Below are 20654 nucleotides of genomic sequence, written 5' to 3' on the forward strand. Positions count from 1 at the left end.
GTATTAGTAGTACTTGTATTAGTGTATAAGTTTATTAAGTACTTGTATTGGTTTATAAGTTTGATGATGATGTTATTAGTTTGATATGAAATAAAAAATATAGTGCATTCGTAGAAATATCTTATATTTCATATTAAAACTTGCTTAAGCAAAAATGTATAGACACTATATATATATATATATATGTATATATATATATATATATATATATATATATATATAGACACCCTATACAGTGGCGATATAAAGTCCTTTAAAGATAAATATAACAAACTGGAGCATTGTCATTATGATATCGATTTTATATCGTATCATTATTTCTGATTTTAAAATTTAACTTTCTGTTTGGCAGCACCAGCGCTAGTTCAGTTCAGTATACATTCTTGTAAATAAACGTTCGTGTTCATTTTATCTTGTGTTTACGAGTGTTCTTTCAATGAATTAATTTTCAGATAGAGTAGATTCTATTATACGCAGTAGTGCATGCTTATTATTCTGCAAGTTATTACAGTCATAACGTTCGCACCATTTATCAGAAGTCTTTATGACTGTATTTCTCTTTTCTGTGAAAACGTAATGCGAAATTTTGGTGCTCATTCAAAATCATATTAAAACAAGGAATTTTCCGTAACTATAACGCTATGATAACATTTAATAACTTTTAATTAGACAAAGAATGAAAATTGTACCAAAAACTTACAGGGAGAAGGTGTAGGAGGCTGGACAAGCTTTTCTTTTACCTTTTCGGTCCTTGATTGAAAAGCTTGGACTAAGTCCTGAATCCTTTGAGAAATGAAGGCGCCTCGATCAGTTTCCATCCTAAGACGAAGCAAAAGAAAAAAAAAATAAATGAAAAAACTGAGGAAGCCTAGTATTCAAAGAGCTGTCTGAAATGCTGATTATTAGTTGGTTCATCAAGTACTGGTGCTAAAAATATTCTGTCAAATTGATACATACATGCATGCACACATGTTATGTACTTATACATCTGGTGAGAAGTTGAACGACAAAGTTCTTAAGAGCTAATAGCATTCACCGATGTTGGTACGATATGGAGAAATAGTTGCTTAAATAGTTGCTGGTGCCAGGGGAATGCACTAAGCCTGCATATTGTGAAGATCTATTGTGCACCTCCATTAGAAATAAACAAGCCGACGAAAATGACGCGTGTGGGCTTGTCAGGGAGAAGTACTGGGTAAAATATTTTAAAAATCTATAATCTTTTTTTGTTGGGGAATATTATAACATGCAGACGAGCAATTCCTTGAGAAATTTCAACCTTAGCATAAATATTTCATATACAGCCTCCTCAGCGAATATTTGACCTGATTAGTATCCGGAAAGGTGCTTGAGGGCATAAATTATTTAGACAATGGATGCTACCGGACCAGGTTTCAAACTTGAATCCACGGCGTCTTAAGTCGGAAACGGTGCAGGTGAACGGAGCAAAGCCAAACTTCTACCTTCTGGTGTTCAGGGTGCATGCACTGTAAAAAAAAAAAATTGTGTAACCTTACTCCATAAAATCCGTGGCAGCTTAGCTGCAATACACTGCTCTGGAGAAACTTGACTGAAATAACTGGTGTAAAGTTACACATCACTTGTGGAAGGTTACCCCTATGGTAATGTAACTGTAGCGTAACGTCTCACTCATTTCTGCGTAAGATTTCACCGGAATTTTCTGTATGATTACAAAAATTAAGCTTTCATCTGAATTTCTTGAACGATCAAGTTCGTGCTTTTTAAAAACCAATGTACACAAATTATTTATTTATTTTGATATACAAACAAGACTGATACGTTAACTGACTAACAATTTGTTTTACTTTAAAATGACTGCAATGTAGTTTAATTTAATACTCCTAAATTATTCTTAGTTTTCCGTAATCAAAATCATTGTTTTTAATCATCTTGCATTGAAAGAATTAAAATTAATGTATTCCAAAGAAGTGCAAGCAGTCGTTCATTTTAGCGTCATTTACACGCGAGACGTAAAAATGCTTGAATGAAGAATTGAAAATTGTCAATGAATTTTATTTCTCGTTCTGAAAATTATCGAGCTTGTGTTTGCTATTACAATAGAGTCTCGAAAACTTGGCTTAATATGTATCAAAAAGTTGCCGAGTTAGTGAAAGTGCCGGGTTATTAGGAATGCGCATAACAGGTTTTTTCACCTTGGGTTTTCTTCCCAGAATGTGGCTGAGTTTTCTGGATTTCGCCTGATTATGGCGGGCCGAGTTTTATTTATTTATTTATTAAAACGTATAGCACACTACAGAGAAGATTCAATTGCAGTGTCAAAAAAAACATAAAAATAGCAACTGAAACAAATTACACATTTAAAATATTAAAACATCTAGACTAAAAATTGTAAAATGACATGTTAAAATATCTAAATCACGACAATGAATGTTAAAATTTTGTAAAATTTAAAAAGACAAAAATTACCTACATAGTTAAATCCAGTAAAGATATTTTTAGTACACGAACGACTCCTAAGAGTCCTGTTTGGGACAGCTAGTTGGATCGAATTAACAATATCAGAGCAGTCAATTAAATTATTTAGTACCTTTTGTAAAAAAAAAAGGAAAACATAAAAGTTCACTGCGTGATTTTAAGAATGGGATCATTATAAATGTATAAATAAGAGTAAGCATAAGCCAAAATATCTTGATTATCAATTCTGTAAAAGTTTTCGCCAATCTAGGGCCAGTTGTTAACTAAAGAGCTCTGATTCAATGAAATAGCTAACTCAAACTGGAGTATATCATGTCTAGTTGTTAGAAAGGATTGACACATGATCCCAAATTTGGCATTTCATCGTAATAACAATATTCCATTTTCATCCACAAATAACGTATTTTTGCTAACTGTTGAGTTGATTTTACCCCAATGAGAGCAAACATAGGTAGTTGGTTTCCTTTCTGATTACTATATGTAATATTATTTACTTTTCTCGTTATTCGACTCAGATAGATCCAGTCTAATAGTTTTTTATACGAACTTTATACTCACCAAATGTGTCCCTCTGGGATTGAGAGAGACTGTGCCCGCTCCTGATTTTTCATTTATAGGCATTGTTGAATGAACGGTGTTGTATGATTGGCCACGCTCTTGGTTCAGGTAGTTAAGGTCTGCCAGCTGCAGAGGAATTCCTGGGAAAATAATGTCAAATGATTTGCCTTGAAGAATTAGTATTTAAAAATCAATGATTTTTTAACAAAACTGCAATTAAAAATTCTTATCCAAGGTCGTTTTTCTTTTATAGAAACATTTGGCAGATCCACATTTACAGCGATTACAGCTCTTACAAGATTACGTTATAAATAATTGTAAACCACGTGTCAGCTCAAAACTTTCTCCATTTTTCACAGTTTAATAATTGTTTCAACTTTTCTTCTCTTGGAAATCACCTGTACGAAACAGTTGAAATTGGATCATTTTTTTCTCTGGTATATATTTCTTAAACAGGTTTTTGTGGTTCTTTAACTTTTCTGAAATACTCTTTATAATTAGAGAAAGCATTTGAGATGGTTAAAAAATTTTAGTTAATGCAAAAAATAACAAAAGTCTTTGATAGTTTTTGAAATACAGTTAAAATTGTAATACATTCAATAGTATTTTTTGATATTTCATTCTTAAATATACATAAAATCATTTCGTTTTACAAAAAAAAAAAAAAAAAAAAAAAAAAACACACAAAAAGAGTACGATCCTTGCACGAGAAATGCTGAGCGAAGCGAGCGGTTAGAGGAGCCTGCAGTAAATAAGTATTAGCTGACTAATTATCATTTGGATTTTATTTCTGGTAAAAGTTATTTCAATTGACAAAAAGCTAAAATTTAAAAAAAATGATGATTTTAAATGCTTTTTTTGACAATTACTGCACAAAAGCTACCGATTTCGATTTCCACCTTAGCATATTCGTAATCTACGCAAAAAACGGAAAAAAAATGATACCTCACCCAACTTTATCTCAGAAATGACACTTTTTGTCGAAATTTCGGGTACTAGCAGATAGACTAATAAACTTAAAGGCTTCTGGGTGTTTTTTCCTCCCCTCGCAATTTTTTTTCTTCAAAAACCGATTTTCATAATTGCGCGTATTTGAAGGCCGTGAAAAATTCTCTCCTTAACCTTAACTTCAACATATCTTGGAAATTTCCCTCTAAGGTATTGGAAAATTGTCTTTGTTCACAGCTTTACGAAGTTCTTCATTATTCCCAGCAGAATGAGCGTGGGTGGAAGCAGAAATGGGTGGAGCTACTAGAGACTGATTTTGGGCATTTCTCTTCCCAGAATAAAAATTTCTTGTAGTCCATTTCAGTTTTCATGTTGTGAAATTTTCTATTCAAACCTAGGGTCAAAGTTTAGGAGGCAGTCAGTTCCCATGGGAGGTGTTTCTATCTGCCAGGAAAAAAGAGCATCAGTGAGAATTCACTATCCTATTTGCTGTGTAACTTTTAAACTAGAGTTAATCTCAACTTTTTATGGTGAGTTTCGTTTTTAGCGAGGCAAAATACTTCGGAAATAGTTATTTTTGACCCGGATGCATTTCTGGTGTTGACTAGTGTTATTATTTACATTTTTTGAAGAAAGGATGCAATTTGAGACTCAAGTTTTAACTCTTCTCCAACAATTGTTATCAAATTAATATTGTATTTACATGAATTACACCGCCAGCTTACTCATTCCAGGACTGCAGTTTCGTGCTTATTAGCAGCAGTCATCAGACCGGAATAGGAAGTGACTGAGCTGGGGGTGGGAAAACCTCTTAAGGAAGCCAAGAGTGCCAACAAACTGGTAGCTAATATAGAATTAGCACTAATGCAATATATATTAACAATTTTGTAATATTCCGGTTTTAATGCAACCTATTCCGGGCTGATGAATGCTAATAAGCACGAAACTGCAGTCCTCGGCTGGAATCGACTGAGCTGGCGGTGTATTTCATGTATTTCTGCCTTATCCCTGGCTATAAGGCGGTAACTTACTGATAATAGTATATTCGATTGAAAAACACTTATTTTTGCAGAATCGTTATCCTTGGGATGTTTCTTGCAGTCGACACTGAAATTATAAAAAGCTTGATGTGTACGTTGTTGGAGATTCATAAAAATGATCTTCGGCAGTGTTGTTTGCAACCAAGATCACACACACAATGACTAACTAATAAAATAAGCGTGAGTGACATTTTTACTCCAAAAATACCGAAACTCATTAACAGCCAGTAAGACATCTCCTGTTAGAACTGAAAGGCTGTCAATTAGAAATGGGAAGTGAATAGATTTTCCTGAAATATGGAACAGACGCATCCACAAGGGCTGCCGTTTGGAAGGGTTGAGTGGCCGTTGCTAGGGGTGTTTTTGACATTAAGTTTAAGGGCTAATAATTTTTTTCGTAAAAACTTTCCAAAGCTCGTACTCTCCTCCTACAGTAAAAGTGTTTAAATACGTAGAATTGAAAGTTCGTATCTAAAACACATAAAATTCTTCGTTAACTGACTTGATTTGGTAACTGCCCAACAATTTGCTTTACTTTAAAATGACTGCAATGTAGTTTAATTTAATACTCCTAAAAGTATTCTTACTTCTACGTAATCAAATTAACTGTTTTTAATTAGCTTACAATGAAAGAGATGGGGGTCGTTTCCAAAATTTTAAAATTATTTTTTTTTTTCTGAAAGAGCATGCTTATAAACATAGGATCTGACCATTTTTTGATAAATTTGTAATTTTTTGGCGGCTGTTTGGAAGGGGTCGAGTGGCCGTTGCTAGGGGTGTTTTTGACATTAAGTTCATAGGCTAAAAAATCCGTGCCGCATAAAAATTGGCCGTTAAAAAGGGTGACCACTTTAAGATAGGCGACCGCTAGAAGAGGTTTCACTTTACAATAAAACATGAAAATAATGACATTAAAAATAAACGGTATGTTAAAATAGAAATTAGTGTCAAAGTTATTTGGCGCATAACGTATTCTTTACTTCAATTTAATGTTTTGCAAAATATATTAAAGGGTGCCCCAAAATTAACGCAAGATTTGAATTTGCCACCATTTTTTTCCATAAATTGTTGGCAGCCATGAAAAAAGAAACAATTTGACAGTTGAGAGTTTAGGGTTAGTAAAAATGGGGGTGTTATTGTACCATACAGCTAGAGAGAGTGAAACATTTCAATTACTGCATAAGGCACTTCCTAGTCGCGTACTCTCTCATTTCGGTGATCAGAATTGGCACCCTAGATCATGTGATTTAACATTTTTAAATTTCTTCTTATGGGATTATTTGAATTCAAAGGTCTATGTCAACAATACCACAACCACCCGTGCATTACCGTGTTGCGATACCGAGCGTCAATAACAGTAACTGCTTGACCAGCCTCAACTTTCATTATTTTTGAAACAATTGTTCAATAATGAAAGCGCGTTATTGTATCGTATAACGCTCCATTTTTGATTACCCTAAACTCTCAGCTGTCAAATTGTTCTTTTTTCAGGGTTGCCAACCATTTATTGCAAAAATGGCGGCAAATTCAAATTTTGCGTTAATTTTGGGACACCCTTTAGTTTATAAAAAACTACCTGTCATTAACAACATTTGTAAAATTTTATTTTATAGAACTGATATGCGTCTTTCTATAAAACCATTAACCTCGTTAACATTTACTAACTAATAGAAATATTGACATTTAATTTGATAAAAGATGGTTCTCATTTGTATAACCATTCAAATTACAAAGAAAAATGAAGATGTATCGTGAAAAATACTTTTAAAAATTTATATTTTAAAGTAAATAACAACTTCTTTTTAACTAACAAATAGAAATCTTAATATTTAATTTTATAAAAGATGGCACCCATTTGTACAACTATTCGAATATAGTGCAAATTAAAATCTGTAAAGGAATTTTAAATACCTGTAATTTAATTTTTTTAATAGTTCAAGCCATAGCTGAGAATTGTATAGAAATATGAGTAAAACTTGTATTAGCAAATGGCGAACTGTAGTTCATAAAAAAGAAATAAGCTTAACTAAATTACTCAACTATTTTTCATGTTTTTGCTAGCAAAATATTGATTTTTGATTTTCTCCCCCTTGAAGTTATCTTTTATCAATTAAAGCAAATTAAGAACTATAAATCGTAAAGGAAATAAGCTGAAATGAAATTGTGCAACTATTTTTCATGTTTATGTTAGAGCAACGCTTTCATACTAATATTTAAATAACATTTCATTAATCAAAATTTTCATTTAACTTTTCTATGCTTGTAATTTGCGTAAAATGTTCACTAAACTTCTTTATCTTTGCTTTAAAATATAATTTTGTTAAATTTTTTTCATTCTTATATTTTAATGTGTAAAATTTTTTGTTAGAAATAGGAACCCCAGCTGTGATTTAACAAACTTAAATTAAACAAGTCAATGTTAAATCTTCAATCAATTGTCACGTTTTTTTTTAGCCTTTTCATTAAATATTTTCATGCTTCTGTTAGAGTATAAGTTTCATTAAAATTCTTCATGTTAACATTTTGAGTAGATTTTTTATAAATGTTTTTGCTTCTGCATTGCAATTTGTAGTGTTCTATGTTATCAATATGAGCAACAACTATGATTTAGAAGCCTTTATTTCCAGTAAAATGTTTTTTTTTTTGATGAATAGTTTGTATTGGAATTTGTCCATATTTATAATAAATATATTTTGAAAAAAGAACAGTAAAACGGGTATCAACATCTGCAAATAAGAAGATTTTAAAGAAATTTTCTTAAAAAAAGGTACTTATTTTTTTTTACAAAATAGCTTTCAATTTTTTTCATATTTTTCCACGAATGTGTTTATTTTTTTAAAACTCATTTACATTGTTGGACGAGTTAAACTCAAATGTAGAAAATTAAGTAGAGAAAAGGATAATATTAGAAACATCAAAAAGTTATTTCAAAATAAGTAATCTATTTTAAAAATCAATACATGTTTTAAAATTTTTAAAATCAACAACTTGTGTAGCTTAAAAATAATTCTTCAATTTTAAATTTCAATGCACGATAGTTTTCTAATTATTTTAACTGTCCGGGAGCGCACCGAAATATCGATAGTGAAACTTTTACTTCGATGCATAGCGATACAATATTGAGTTGAAGAGTATTAGGGGTTCACATTGCGACTACTGTGACATTCCAGAAATAAACATCTATTAAAAGCACGTGGCAGTTAGCTTCAACAGATGTTATTAAATGAAAAAAAAACATTGGAGAAATGGAAATCGTAGCATAAGCGGAGTTTAGAAGTTAATGTTTTGCTGCAGGAAGCAGACGATAATTAACCTTGCTTACCTAAGTACTTCAGGATACTTAAACTGATCTTGTGGACGCTTCGACAGAAGGTAGACATAGAGTTACCAATCATACAACACATCTCTGTAGGACGGAGGCACTATAAATAAACATAATAGTTATTCCCTCCGTTCTTGCCACAATTTCAATAGACCGTCCGACTAATGTTCCCTGTTAGCCATCTTGTAACCTTGCGCAATCGATTGGCGCCGGAGCGAAGGCGCAAAGACGTCCGCTGTAGGCAAATAGTACCACTAGGAGGAATCGAGAGTCACTTTAGAGAATTACCAACACTTATAAGATGGGAAAGGAAGAGAATAACGATATGTTTTGCATTTGATCACATGGGAGGGATTTTATCCAAAGATTCCGACTAATTATGGGCTTAGATCGAAATAGAAATATTTCGCGATCTAGTTTTACTTAGAAGTTTATGATTTCGTTTTAGTAAATCAACCGTTGTTTAAACTGCTTTTAAAAGTTTTGGAAAGGTTGAAAATGTACGGAAGAGAGATAATATATAAAATGTGTGTATCAAATGCAATTAAACAGTACGATTGCAATTAAACAGTACAGATTTTCTTTTTCTGAGATTCTATGTAAATATTATCTCATAGGAAGCAGCAAACATTTCGCAGTCTGTTTTTTACTTTGTTTTTACGTGTTATACTTATGGAGAACGGTAATATATAAAGCATTCTTTATGGTATTATATCAAAAGCATTTAGTATATTTCCTTGAAGTTTTGCGATTACAGAAATAATATTTACGTTCCATTTTTATTCAAAGCTCCTATATAATTGTGAACTGACATTTTATTAGGTAGTATTTGAAACTGGTTTGGACAACCATTCAAAATTGAGTTTCTCATCTTTTAAAAATATTCATCAAGTATCTTACGCACATTTTAGGTTGAGTAATTAAAAAAAAAATGTTAGAGAAATGAACGTAGATTAAATGCTAAATTGAAAAAAAAAAAATATCAGTAAAATAAAAAATACTGCGACTAAAGTATTGCTGCTAAAGCTGTAACTTTAATACGGAAAATTTAACAAAAAAATAACTGATATACCTCGAGCTTATTCAGCTAAAATCTTGTGTTGCAAATTGGAAAAAGTAAATCTTTATCACTCTTTACATATTTCAATTTCAGGCGAATTTGAAACCTTAAATTCCTTAAACATTCTGGTAGAAAAGTAGAGCACCCTTTTCATAACTTGACCGAATAGGAGGAAAATTAAGTTTTTAAGGACATCTCACTTTTATACAAGTCACAGCGACGTTATATTTTGAAGCTTTTTTCTTTTTTGTTTTCAAAAAAGATTATTTTAATTCATGATGAAAAATAATATTTAGGGTCCAGTAAAAACTGCATCTTTCTGAAAGTTAATCACTATTTAGAACGTTTGAGCTATAAGCAAATAATTTCTCCAATTTTGTATTTTAAAGGTTAAACCAACTCAACATTGTCAATTTTAGAAATAATCATTATAGTCTTTACAAGTTAAAAATATCGAACTGATGGTTATTAGAGACTATTTAAAGTTATAACTCAAATAAAAGACTAATTAAAATATATATTGCAGAATCACCTTTACATCGGATAATTACGGACATTATGCTGTACATTGACAAGGATTATAAAATCCAAAGCAATTGTCAAATGATTTTAGTAAGAAGTAAACCATCTTGAAATCTACGAAAGTCATTCCAATCAATGAAATAGAAAAAAACCTGGAGTAATTGCAGTACAATAGATTTTGTTTTTATGTTTAGTGCAAAACATCGATAATTTTGGTCATTTTTTAAAAGCTTTTTCTTTAGTGTGATCGCAACTATTAAGTAAGCATACCAGTAACTAGAACTTTTTTTCAGAGCATATAAACAGCATTTTAATTTTCGTTTAAACAGCATTTTAATTTTTACCAGTGTGCTTATGCAAAATACAATAAATTAAATTATACAACTGTTATGTCAAACAGAAATTACCATAAAATTTTAAATAAAGATTCAGGGCATTTTGAATAAGTAAGCTGTCTTTGGCGACTAGATTTACTAATTTATTTCATCGATTATTAGTGCTTACTTTCGTCGTCAAACGTATTTAATCCTTGAAATACACCAAAGCTCAGTCATTTCCAGCCGAGGACTGCAGTTTCGTGATTATTAGCACTCATCATCCCGGCAAAGTAAAGTGACTGATCTGGGAATAGTTTCCCATCTCCTCGGCTGGAAATGACTGAGAAGGCGGTGTATTTCATGTATTTCTGCTTTAGCCCTGTCTAATGGGCGGTAATTTACTGAATGTGTTTAACCCTGTTTGCACACTTGGATGGGTTTATCATGTGTTTTGTAAATAACGTTAGGAGCATGCGAAATTTCATGCACAAACAGATTCTGTAAGGAATTAGTACCTCCTGAATATCCCCCCCTAAAAAAATCAAAGCAAACATTTTCGAATTTATGTTGTTCTTTTGTATAGATCAATTTCTTTCACAATACATAATGAAACGCACAATTTTTTCAAAATTTTAGGAAGGTGCAAGTTCCATACAAAATTAAAACTTTCTTGAAGATACATTCCAGAAAAGGAAAAAGAAAATCGTACGAAGTTTTTTGAATTAATTCCTTTTTGTGTCTCAAAGAGTTTTTCTTCAATACTGAATGTCATATGCAGTTTGTACATTTTTATGCATAAGCAAGACAAAAAAAAAAAAAAAAAACACCTTACTTACTTGAAGATTTACTTAGGGGAAAAATATTATTGAAGAATACCTTGCCCTAGTTACTTAATGTTTGTTACAAAATTCGAGTTTCATAGAAATGTTCCAAAATACGCTTTGAATCTATCAGTAATTTCTAACTATTCTTACCTCCATCTTCATCCGGACTGAAAGCTTGATTCACATACGAAATGTTCTTGTCACGTTCTTTGGCAATGACCGGAACGTCATCCGGCACATTCGGATGGTTGAAGTTCTCTTCTCCAGAAGAGCTACTCGAGATTGCGGCGTGGTTGGGGATTTTTTCAACAGGGGAACAATTGTCTTCTGGATCAACCAGATCATCTTGTTCTAAGGGAAGTTCTGTGCTTTTTAGCTCCGGCATCCCCTGAAAATACAAATTATCATATTTCGCTAACTAAATTAATGCATTTTCATGATGTACTATAAAATATGCAGAGTAGGTTAAAAAAGTAGTAGGTCTGAATGAATTTAAAAGGAGTCGGTCCCTGTATACGCATAATGTTAAATTGCTGTTTCCTGTACCTTTTCCCCAAAAAACTTACCGAAGTCAAAACGGATAACCACTTTTTATTTTTCATTTTTTTTGTTTATAAATAATTTGAAAAAAAAATAATTTAATCAAAATAATGGGTATGTCCTAATAGAGCAGCGGTTAACCCTGTCTCACGGGTGACTAACCAGGAGTTTACCGGTTAGTAAATCGTGCATGAAAATATTCAATAGACGCTCACCGCACTAACCACTGACGTCATCAAACATAATGAAATCAACCCTTGTTAACCGGTTACTCTATTCGAACATGCTCCAAAGTAGCTAAACGGCAATTAAAGGAAAGGTGATGATCCTCGATATGTAGGAGAACACCGATTACTATCTGATCAACTGCACAGCACCATCACCACTCATCACCATCTTCATTCTTTCTTACAGTTGTCAATATCATTTATCTATCTTCTGTATAGTACTACTATAGCGTTGCATTTTACTATTAGTACCTGGACGACCGAGCCTCGATCGGCTTTAAAAGAATTATTTTTTGTCAGCTCGTGTTTTTCTAAGGTTCAATACTTTTCCAAATATGCTTAAAAAACTTCACGTTAACGAAATATTAAGCACTCGACCTTCTTATAACACTAAAGTACCAAACAAAGAAGATTCTGAATGTAATTAAATCAACATTTTCTTTAAACTATCTGTCACATTTGTTTCCACAATACAATTTTCTTGTCAGTAATTAAAATATTTTGACCTTGGAGCTAGTTTTGCTGTGGTGAAATCGGTTTTTAACGGAATACTTCCTTTCATACTATGATTAGTTTCACGATTTTATCCCAATCGAGATTTTCTTTTTGAATAAGTACTTTTAGTGTAGTTGGTCACTTTAAGCCAGAAAATGCTACATACAGCATGATATCCATCCAAACAGATGATCCACTAACCATTCCAACAAATGATAACAACTGTCTTAACAAAACATAAACAGTCTCAAGACATACGTTTCTTCGAAATAAAATTTAGATGCGTGATTTAAAAAACATGTTAAACTATTTGAAGTGTAGAAAGAAAATAAATAAATAAAATAAAGTAGGACGGTCAAGCAATAGTTTCACTTAAAAAAGAAAAAAGCCTTACATCGACTTACATAATGCTTTTGAATTTGTTTTCAGCCAAGTGTGTTTGAAATTAGCCAAAGGGGCCAATATCAGCCAAGCCTGGCAACCCTAAGCAAGTTTAAAACTTTAAAGCGAGAAGAGACAAATTTTCACTGTTATGGTTGCAAATCGTCTGCCTGATGCGCCAATTCACAGTTTACTTCAAGGCTTAACTCAATTAGACTTTGTATTAAAAAACCTTTTTTTTTGTAAAATTCGCGTTTTTACAGAAAAAACACTGATGTAGATGAACTTAGAATGCTAATTTACAATTAAATCCAAAATTTCATCCAAATCGTTAGAGCCGTTTTCGAGATACGAAATATATACATACCCACAAGAATTGCTCGTTTAAATATATAAGATTATTGTATAATACTTACAGTACTGTACTTTATGTCTCTCAAATTGATCATTGATTTTATGCATTGTAGCAGCATTTCATGTTGAAATACGAAGCTTTAAAAAATAAATAAATAAATAAATAAATAGGAAAAGTGAAAACTCAGTTCTTAGTTCAAAAACTAGTAATATGTAGTTCAGAAAGTGTTAACAACAGTTTGAGGGGTGCTTACAATTGTTTAAAACAGTTGTGTATGTTTACCAAAATTTGCGTACATAGTCTATTTCACTACGTGAAGTTTTGACTTACTCAATAGGATTTGGAACATATCCCTCGATTATTCCGACTCCACTGTAACGGGTACCTCCCCCCCCCCCGCATTTTACACTGATAGAAATAATTTGTCCAATAAGATCACACAGGGCAAAGATCAACAGAAACAGTACCGTATGTGGTTGAAATCGGTCCCAATGTTTTGTGAAGTGGATAGTTAAAATGAAATTATTTTTAAAATAGCTGTGCACATCACCATGATACCAAAAAAAGTGCCAAATTTTATGCTTCTAATTTAAGGAAAAATGGTCCAAATAGGACGGAAATGTGAAACCGTAAATAAAATCTTAACCAATGATCGAAAATGCACAAAAAATCAGACAAATGAAAACAAAATTCATAAACTCAAATGAAATACCAAAGTCGAGAGAAAAGCAACTTTCCCCTTCAAAAACACACTTACCGTAAAATTGATCAAGACCCAAAACGACTGCAAAAAAAGTTCTGCTGAGCCTTGTTTTTTTATTTATTTGTTTTAACGTTAATAATTATGAGAGTTCTACTTTACTCAGAAATTCTGAACAAAATTCAGCTCACGTAAAAAAAATCAAGTCAAATTTTGTTTAAAATTTAAACTTAAAAAAAAAAAAGCATTTTCGAAGGGAAAAAAATGTTTTTCTTGTACACATCTACAGCATTACACTTTTTGAATTATATTAGTTTTATTCCTTCTTTTATAACTAATGGTTAAAGAAACACATCTTTCGAAATTTTTAATTTTGTTATAATGGATAAAATGCCCATGAATTTTTGAAATACTTAAAATGATAAAAGACCAAGAAGCAATAATTTTAACATTTTACCTTTCCGTTCTGCTTCCTCGTACTGTGAAGTTTGTTTTTCCAACACAACCATACCAGAAAGGTGAAACGAGATTTACAGAGAATTTTCGCTGCGATTTACTACGAATGTTAGCATGAAAAACAGTGTAATTAATACTTTCATGGTAACATTTTAAAGTTAAGTGGCTTATTCTGTTAAGCTTACCGAAGACTAAATAGCCATGTTTTTTTTCTTTTTCAAAGAGGATTTACAGACCCGAAACTTTTTTTCTGAGTTCGCTTAAATGTTAATTTTTTCTCATTAGATGCTTTTACGTTTTAATAGTACTCATTAAAGTAGTCTTTGTCTGTGGAGTTACTGTTAGTTATAATAAACATTTCAATTAAGCAGTCGTTATTGATTATGTGTTTAAATATAAAATTCAGAACTATTAATTAATTAATTTGATGCACTAATTGTTAAACATTTAAGATAATAATATTTGTGGATTTATTGTGGATGCGTTTTGTCCGTATTATCATATGGACGAAATAAAAAAATAAATGCAATATAATAATATATTTAATGTACTAATAATATATTTGATATGTACTATACCATACGTTATAATTCATTTAATTTGAAAACTGTGAACTATCAATGAACTAATATAATTACTAATGATCTCAATTTTCGTTTAACTGATACTATAAGTTATAATTCGTTTGAATACAGAATTGTAAACAATTAGTCAATTAATTGCACTAACGGTCATTAATTCAATATATTAATATTTACATTTTTAATATTATTAAATGAACTTCATAATATTATTAAATTTATTTCATATGGTAATATTTAATTAAATGATACTAAAAATTATAATTAGTGTTTCAATAGCCCATTATTTGAATGACGACTCATTATTTCGTTGAAATTGAAAAACTAAAACTATTAATTATTTTTAAGGAAAATATGACGAGGCGTTTCTTATTATCAGTTTTACTTACTCAGGGGAACGCGTTAAATGAAAAATAGCAAAAAAGAGCAATCAAAAGTAATTTGTGGATAGAAAAATCTTTGACTTAGAGGTAATTACTCTATATTATTTAACGCTGTCAAAAAACATTGTCTTCAAAATTTAGTAAATTTCAACGAGAGAATTTGATATTTGACTTAGCAAAATCAGTAGTAATAAAGATTTTTAGCTTTTTTAAATAGCAATAAGTATTGATAACAAGTTATACAAGAAGATATATGGACAAGCATCTGGTGAAGCAACAACTGTTAATAACAAACTATTCAATAACATTTGATATACAAGTATTTTGTGACGCATTAAGCAAAACTATTCACAAGAGAATATATTGGAAAAGTATCTAGTGAAGCATTGCAACATATTAGTAACAAGTTATTCAAGAAGGTATGTGGACATCTATCTGGTAAGGAAAGATTTAAATTCAGTAAAAAAATGAGAAAAGTCAAAAATCTTTCATGAAAGATGAGCTTAAACTTGATCAGTTAGAGTTAGTTCAAAATTCGGATTTGCCAAACTTCAGGAAAATTTAGTAATTGCAATAAAGGTTAAAATATTGGTCTCAAACTATATAAATAAGCTTGGTAGCATTTGTGTCGAAATGATTACTTACAAACGAGATTTCTGCGAGTCAGAAATAACCATTCAAAGAACAAATATGTCATATAATTGTTTTGTACTAATATCTAAAAAACAGCTCAAGAAAGAAGGTAACTTAAGAAAATACGAGATTCATTGAAAGAAATGTTACCTTTAAATTCCATTGTTATGACTAGAATTTCGGAAAGATTCAATTATTGCTATAAAAACTAAAATATCGGTGTTAAACTTTAAATGCCTAACAACTATGTCATATAATTGTTTTGTATTAATATCTAAAAAACAACTCAAGAAAGAAGGTATAGTGGTGTAGATTGTAAGTTAAGAAAAGACGAGAATCATTGGAAAAATCTTACCTTTAAATGTCATTGTTATGACTAGAATTTCAGAAAGATTCAATAATTGCTATAAAAATTAAAATATCGGTGACAAACTATATAGTTGAGCTTGGTAACATTTGCATAGCAACGATAAGTTACAAACAAGATCTCTGCAAGTCAGATATAACCTTTCAAAAAACATTTATCGTATATAACTGTTTCTCACTAATTTCAAAAGAAAACAGCTCAATAAACTAGGTATAATAGCAAAGGTTTTAACTTAAAAAAATATGAGAAACATTGCAAAAAAACCCCTTACTTTTAAAGGCCATTGTTATTACTGCAAAAGTTTCAAAACATGTTATGTCTGCTAATAAACAAGGGAAACTTTTGACTGTTCCTGTGGTGGGTACTCCGAAAAACGTTTAGGAAACTCCACCCAAACATAAATAACTAATGAAAAAACACTTACTTTTGATATTTCGTAATGAAAACAAAGAATTCAAAGACCATAAAGGCCAGAGCTGATCGTAACTGATGATGACCTAATGGGTGTGATCATTCTTCTACGACAACATGCATTGTATTTTGTAGTCTCAGGTTGAGTTGTTAGCGATACAACCTGTTAGATAGTAGCGTCGTTGTCATGGCAACGAGTATCATTAAGGAATCGATTCTCGAATGTTAGCTTTGAGAACAGGTGACGCAACTTTGTGCAGTTTTTGAAAGTAAAAGAAGATTAAGTTGACGTTTATAATGATGTTGAGGATAATTTTCCTCAGTTTATGAAGGAAGTAAAAAATAACGCGCGTTAGTAATAATAATTTATCATGGGGTTATCTTTATTATATGTGAGAGGTTCTATTTTTCTTTTTTAAATTGTTACTAATTATAATAAATGCTTTTTTTTTGTTAGAAATGAATTTAAAGATAACTTTTAAACAGTAAGTAGAGCATAATTTTCTAATAATATTTTTAATTAACTTAGTCAAATTTCAAAACATAAACTATACCTCACTTTTTACAATAAAACTGCTGAGTTGACAAAAAAAATTCAAATTTATGGAGTTAAAATACGATAGAATTAAAGTATTTTTACGGCTTTCATCTAAATTGCAATTCTTACATTAAAAAGTATTCACGAAAGTCCCGTTTTGAGACTTTCATCTAAACTCAAAGAAAATAACTAACAACTCGTTTCAGCGCCCAAATTGCTTGCAATTCTGCCTGAGCTTCGGGAAAAAAAGGAAAATTATCTGAAGATGTTTACGTTACACATTTTAACAATATAGTTGCTGCCGTTGGTGAATGGCGATTAAAAATATCAAGTGCAAGGTTCCAAGTAAAATTTTAGATCGCAAAAATGAAATATATACTTGCTATTGTATTTAATACTAGCGTTACCCGCACGGCCTTGCCCATAGTAGAACATTAAAAGGTCATTTGATTCGCCTGTGTATTTACAAATAGTGGATGGTGAATTTCTCGCCAATATGCTATGTTAATTTGCTCGTCCAAGTTATGGTAATTCGCTCCGTAAAACGGGCTTAAAATTAGGATAGAAAAATAATAAAAACAAATTTTTGAAAAATCGCTTCGAGGTTCTCTCCTCTATGCTACAAACTAATTTTGTGCCAAATTTCAGGAAAATCGGCCGAGCGCTATACGCGTAACATACATCCAGACAGAGATTCAGACTTTCAGTTTCGTTATTAGTAAAGATTTCATGAAATCGGCCGAAAGATCTAGGCGCTATGCGAGTACAGGCATCCAGACAGAGATCTAGAAAGACAGAGATCCAGACTTTCAGTTTTATTATTAATAAAAATTGACTATCAAAATGATTTAAATAAATGCAATAGCAAATCGCATTAAAATCATTGCATATGCATCGCTAAAAATTGTAGGTAATCTGCAACGAGGATAAAGCTTTTTAAAACTGATTTTCTTTTATAAAAACGAAGATCATAGAAGTGAAACTAAAAAAATGTAGCTCTTATTTCCAAAAAAAAAAAAAATTTTTTTTTCAAATGATGCGATAGTAATACTAAAGTCATAGTAACAAAAAATACTTTGAAAACTACGCTGCTCTTACTTTAATGGCAACTGAAAAGCAACGGTTTGAAAAAGCGGATTACTCAAATTTTTAAGTCCATGATTACTTTTAGAAACTTCTGTATCTTTGCTTGAAGCAATTCAAAAGCTTTTTTTTTTCATCCAGCACCAGTTATTAAAATTTGCTTGCTTCGCTTTGCTAAAAATAACATCGTCATAAAACCTATTAAGCAAATTCGAATTGCATGTAAGTTAAAATTTTGGATGCATTAAAGTTAGCTTCCAAAATGCTAAAATATTTCATTGCATAACGAGAAATGGACGTGCATTAAAGCATGAAGAAATTTCTATGTTTACTTTTCCCCCCTATCACGAATTGATACATTAGTTTTGATTAAAATTTATGTATCCCGGAGGAAATATAAATTCATTTTTCCTTTAGCTGAACGGATTTCCTTACTGAAGCTTTTTTTACTTCCTTCGCTAAAAGTTGCAAAATTAAACAAGCTTATGGAACATTCTGTAAGTGAAGCGAATTTCTCATCCCTGTGATATAACTTGCTTTATGGTTAACTTTTTTAAATGAGAAAATTGGGATTAAGTTGGAAAAAGCTCACATTTAATGTTTGTTGTCATTAGTTTACGTATTTTATCTTATTTTATGTAAATCCTTGCATTATTTCTTAACACAGAAATCACACTAAATGCAGAAAACTTTCGACTGATGCCCCTTGTAGCGTAGAGTGGTTCAAAAAAACTTTTTTTTCAGCTAGAGTCCAGGACACGCCTTATTTCTTTAGACTTACTAATAGTATTATGCTGTAAAGGTTTTTGCTTCTTACTCAAATTTTAAGAGGGTGCTCAATAACCCCTAAATTTAACATTAGCCGTAGCATAGAGAATGTCACAAATTTAGAAACATTTAATTTCCCCCAGCTGTTTTTTTGTTTGTAAATAATTACTTTATTGCAATATCTTTATACATAAAGGGCTAATCTCTGTCCGGATGTCCGGGGTAAACTTCAAAACTACTGGACGGATTTTAACCATTCTTTCACCATAGATAGCTACATAATCGGGGAGCAACTTAGGCTGTAATTTATTGCTAAAAAACTTAGTTTAAGAACGTCGTTATCGAAACAGTAAATGTCATGTAATTTCCACATCAAATGATTAAAGATTTAACCCACTGTTTCGAAAATTCGTTGCCGAACAACAGCAATATTAAAAGTAATCACATTTAATATATTTAATCAAGGCTTCTCTGGACAAGCATGACATTTATTGCTTTCTTAGGAGTTGCATCCTTATCTTTATACACAAAGGGCTACTTCTGTCCGGGGTAAACTTCAAAACGACTGGACGGGTTTTAATCATTTTTTCACCACAGAGAGCTACATTATCAGGGAACAACTTAGGCTATAATTTATTGCTGAAAAACTTTGTTTTAAAAAGTTATGGTGGAAAGCAGTAAATTTCATGTAATTTCCCCATTACATGATTAAATATAAAACCCATTGTTAGGATAATTCGTTGCCTAACAACAGCAATATTATAAGTAATGACAATGAAAATTTTGATTTATTCCTTAAAAACTTAGTTTTAAAAATTTGTGGTGGAAAACACTAAATTTCGTGTAATTTCCCCATCAAATGATTAAATTCGCAACTTTAATAAACTATAGGGGGCGCAGCAGTCACTGTCTAATTGCGGATGAAAAAGGTAAAACATATTTTTACTCAGTAACAACAGTAATTTTTCATCGTATTGTGAGGAGCTTTCTTTTCTATTCTTCTGAAATTACATTACAACATCACAAACTGCTTGAAACCTGTAATTTACCCCAAAGAAAACACGTGGAATGGAATGTTTTACCTTTTTCTTCAGTATTGGTAACCACCGCAAGGTAGCGTATTCGAGCTCTGCAGTTACGAATATAAAACCCATTGTTACAAAAATTCATTGCCTAACAACAGCAATATTAAAAGTAATCATAATGAAAATTTTGAATCAAAGCTTCTCCGGAGCAAACATGAGTTTAAAGTCACTTAAATATTTGGAAACACTACTTTTTGCACCCTTAAAGAAACTTAGTAGAGAGCTTTTTTTCTTTTGTGTGTGTGTACTATTTAATTAAATAAAGCGCGCGGTTTTTTTAGTGATCTTTGTGTTTGTTAGTTCTTATTTTGAAAATTCTTCAAATTTTTATGTGCTTAAATTCGTGCTTTCGTTTCTAAATTAATATTCGTTCGTTCTTTATACTTATTCTATTTCACTTTTATGGGTAAGGAAGAAGCTCGATTTTTAATCATGTCAAAGCGGTGTGTTTTGAGTTCTTTCAGTGAAAACAGAAAACGGAAGAAATTAGCGATTGTTTCTTACAATGGGGTGTTTCCTTCGGTCAAAAATAGTACTTTTAGTCACTGAAATTGATAGAATGAGCAAAAAAAAAAATAACTTGGACCCAAAAATAATTTCATT

The 20654-nt window shown here is 31.2% G+C and overlaps 1 protein-coding gene across 1 annotated transcript in view; it reads right to left on the minus strand.

The window, feature by feature from the left end:
• The window catches only part of LOC129220733 (cyclic nucleotide-gated cation channel beta-1-like), a 58705-nt gene extending 50298 nt beyond the window's left edge, over positions 1–8407 (minus strand). The window contains exons 1-3 of the mRNA XM_054855163.1: positions 8326–8407; positions 3005–3155; positions 701–819 (exon numbers count right to left, since the gene is read on the minus strand). Coding sequence (XP_054711138.1) covers positions 701–819; positions 3005–3155; positions 8326–8407 — 352 coding nt within the window. The remainder of the gene's footprint in view (positions 1–700; positions 820–3004; positions 3156–8325) is intronic.
• Between the last annotated feature and the right edge of the window lie 12247 nt (positions 8408–20654).

This window comes from Uloborus diversus, chromosome 4, assembly GCF_026930045.1.
Source record: "Uloborus diversus isolate 005 chromosome 4, Udiv.v.3.1, whole genome shotgun sequence".
NCBI lineage: Eukaryota > Metazoa > Arthropoda > Arachnida > Araneae > Uloboridae > Uloborus > Uloborus diversus.